The 2,453-nt window shown below is 38.9% G+C and overlaps 1 protein-coding gene across 1 annotated transcript; it reads right to left on the bottom strand.

Annotated features, from left to right (window-relative positions):
• LOC127802177 (uncharacterized) lies at window positions 1-372 on the bottom strand. The gene has a single exon (XM_052337883.1). It carries the CDS (start codon window positions 370-372, stop codon window positions 1-3), a length of 372 nt encoding a protein of 123 aa, XP_052193843.1.
• Window positions 373-2,453: the final 2,081 nt, after the last annotated feature.

Below are 2,453 nucleotides of genomic sequence, written 5' to 3'. Positions count from 1 at the left end.
TCAACAGTAGCCCTTGCCAAGCTTTTGAATTGCAGAATACATTTTCTGCCTCGACCTAACAACATAAATTATACCCCACACCCATATCCTTGAGTTGAGATCCTCCAATGTCAACATTGGCAAAACTTCTTCATCCACATCGTCATCGTGTATCTCAAAAACATGAGCGTACCGGCTCAGCCCCAGTCCAATCAACCAGTTCCTCCTCACCACATTATCACTACCAAAATTCCTATCTCCACTAGTAGCCCACTTCCGATCCCGCGAATCGTCCCTGCTCAATGAAACCCTAGCCCTAGCCGTTCTCCGATGCCCATGCCAGAAATCGAGCGCAACATTGTCAATAGATTGAATCGGACTCTGTTTCTTCATCAGACTGACTCTCTGTATTCTGACGAATCATACAAAAAAAAAAGAACATAAAATGAAGGATTATAGTGGGAAAAAAGGGAGCAAGCTTACCTAGGTTCGACATTGTTGCCAGCGGCAAGAGATTCCTTCCACCTTTTTTTGAGATCTGGATCTTGTCCCAGTGACGAGTAGTGGTGGCGAGTTGTGGTTGTCGGCGAGGAGGAAGAAAGGTGGGCCGGTGGTGGCGGGTTGTGGCTGTCGGTGAGGAGGAAGAAAAGCAGGTTAAGTTAGACTTCGAGAGAAAGCAATGGAGGCTTCGATTTCTTCAGACTGGGCTATGTGCAAAATTTGGTGCTCGTCTCTCATCGCTCAATTTCAATTTATTGCGATATTTTAATTATCAAAATATCGCGATAAATTGGTTTTGGTAAGGCTGTCGATAAAGCCGTCTGGCTAATTAGCAAAACTCAAATTTATTTGCAAGTAAGTTCCCCTCCCCCTCCTCTCTCTCTCTCTCTAACGGTTGAAAATCCTCTCGATCCCAATTTGTTTAAATTGACGCAAACAATAATGAGCTTCAACTCCACTCGCTCTGCCAATTTTGGGTTCCAGATCGAAGCTACCCTTCGAGTAACGGCAACAATAAGAAGAAGATGAAGACTACTAAGAAAACCCTAGGCATGGCTTGGGGGTTCCAATTCACGTTCTTCCTCCCGCTCCTCCTTTCACAATTCATCGTTCTTCGATTTCGGCACGTCTCTCTCTCTCTCTCTCTGTACTTTGATTGCTTTTGTTGATGGTTTTCGCATGCTGGTATGGCCAAATTAGTCACATATCCGAGTACAGACGGAATAAGTAGGATCAAATTTAGGAAAATAAATAAATAATTTCTGTTGCAAATTTACGAATAGGTCAAAAGTGTCCCACTGTATTTGCTGGTTTTTTGGTTTTGAAAGTTGAATTCTGGTTCCAGATGCAAGCGAAGCTTCAATTCGCTCTATTCAAACCCTTCGAGTAACAGCAACAATAAGAAGAAGAACTCAGAAAACCCTAGGCATGGCTTGGGGTCCCAAATCTCATTCCTCCTCCCGCTCCTCCTTTCGCAATTCGCCTTTCTCCGATTTCGACAGGTCCTTTGTGTGTGTGTGTGTACTTTGATTGCTTTTGTTGATGGTTCGCATGTTGGAATAGCCAAATTAGGTAAACATCGAGTACCGACTGGAATAACTGGAAAAATTTTAGGAAAATAAATAAATAATTGAATTAGGAAATAAATAGTTTCGGTTGTAAATTTATGAGTATTTCAAAAGTTTCCCATTGTATTTGAAAGTATTTTGGTTTTGAAAGTTGAATTCTAGAACTTACCAATGCCAAAATAGAAGAGCGTAATATGTGTAAACCATGTAAAATTGTATATTTTTACTTGAGATGAAGAAGATTTTACTTTGAATAGTGTGCTGTCTCAAGGATTTTGCATTCTGGTTGCAACAAGCTCCATGGTTGTGACCAATTTCACTTCGTCATCTTAGTTATTACCATGACCCTTGAACAAAAATATTTGATTACGGGCTTTATGTCTTTTTGTTCTTGTTCTTGTTCTTTTTTTTTTTTTCTATCTTTATTTTTGAAACGAAAAGGTGAAAATTTTAAAAATATTGATTTCATTCACTTTTCACTTCCAACATTGATTTACGTAATTATGCAAATGTTTGGACTAGCACCATCCTTTTACTTTATAAGTTTTTGTGGCATGCTAATTTTGTTATGCGTTCTGTTCTGTTATTTTCTTGAACCTGGCAAAATTGATGGAATGAGCATTTTGGACTGAGGTAATGTTGCACTTTTTTTCATTTTTGGTTCCCTATTTTTTACATATATGTAATTTGCTTTTTGGTTCTGTAGGATGGGATTTCAATTATGACCTCTTTTTTTATACTGTATTATGCAATTACGAAGGTTTTTCGCTAGTTGAGGTATGTAATTCACTTTTTTTCCATGGGTTTGATTTGTGCACCTTTTTTTTTTGTGGGAAGGTAATGCAGGGACCTTGTTAATCTTGTACCTTGGAGCTTAATTACATTAGAGCTTAATTACATTAGAGA

Source organism: Diospyros lotus, chromosome 5, assembly GCF_014633365.1.
Source record: "Diospyros lotus cultivar Yz01 chromosome 5, ASM1463336v1, whole genome shotgun sequence".
In the NCBI taxonomy this organism is placed as follows: Eukaryota; Viridiplantae; Streptophyta; class Magnoliopsida; order Ericales; family Ebenaceae; genus Diospyros; species Diospyros lotus.
Note: the sequence above shows the minus strand (reverse complement) of the source record. Positions and strands in the feature narration are given on the sequence as shown.

Bases quoted from the DNA above. Each gene is read 5' to 3' on its own strand.
- LOC127802177 (XM_052337883.1), bottom strand. From the start codon at position 372: ATGAAGAAACAGAGTCCGATTCAATCTATTGACAATGTTGCGCTCGAT.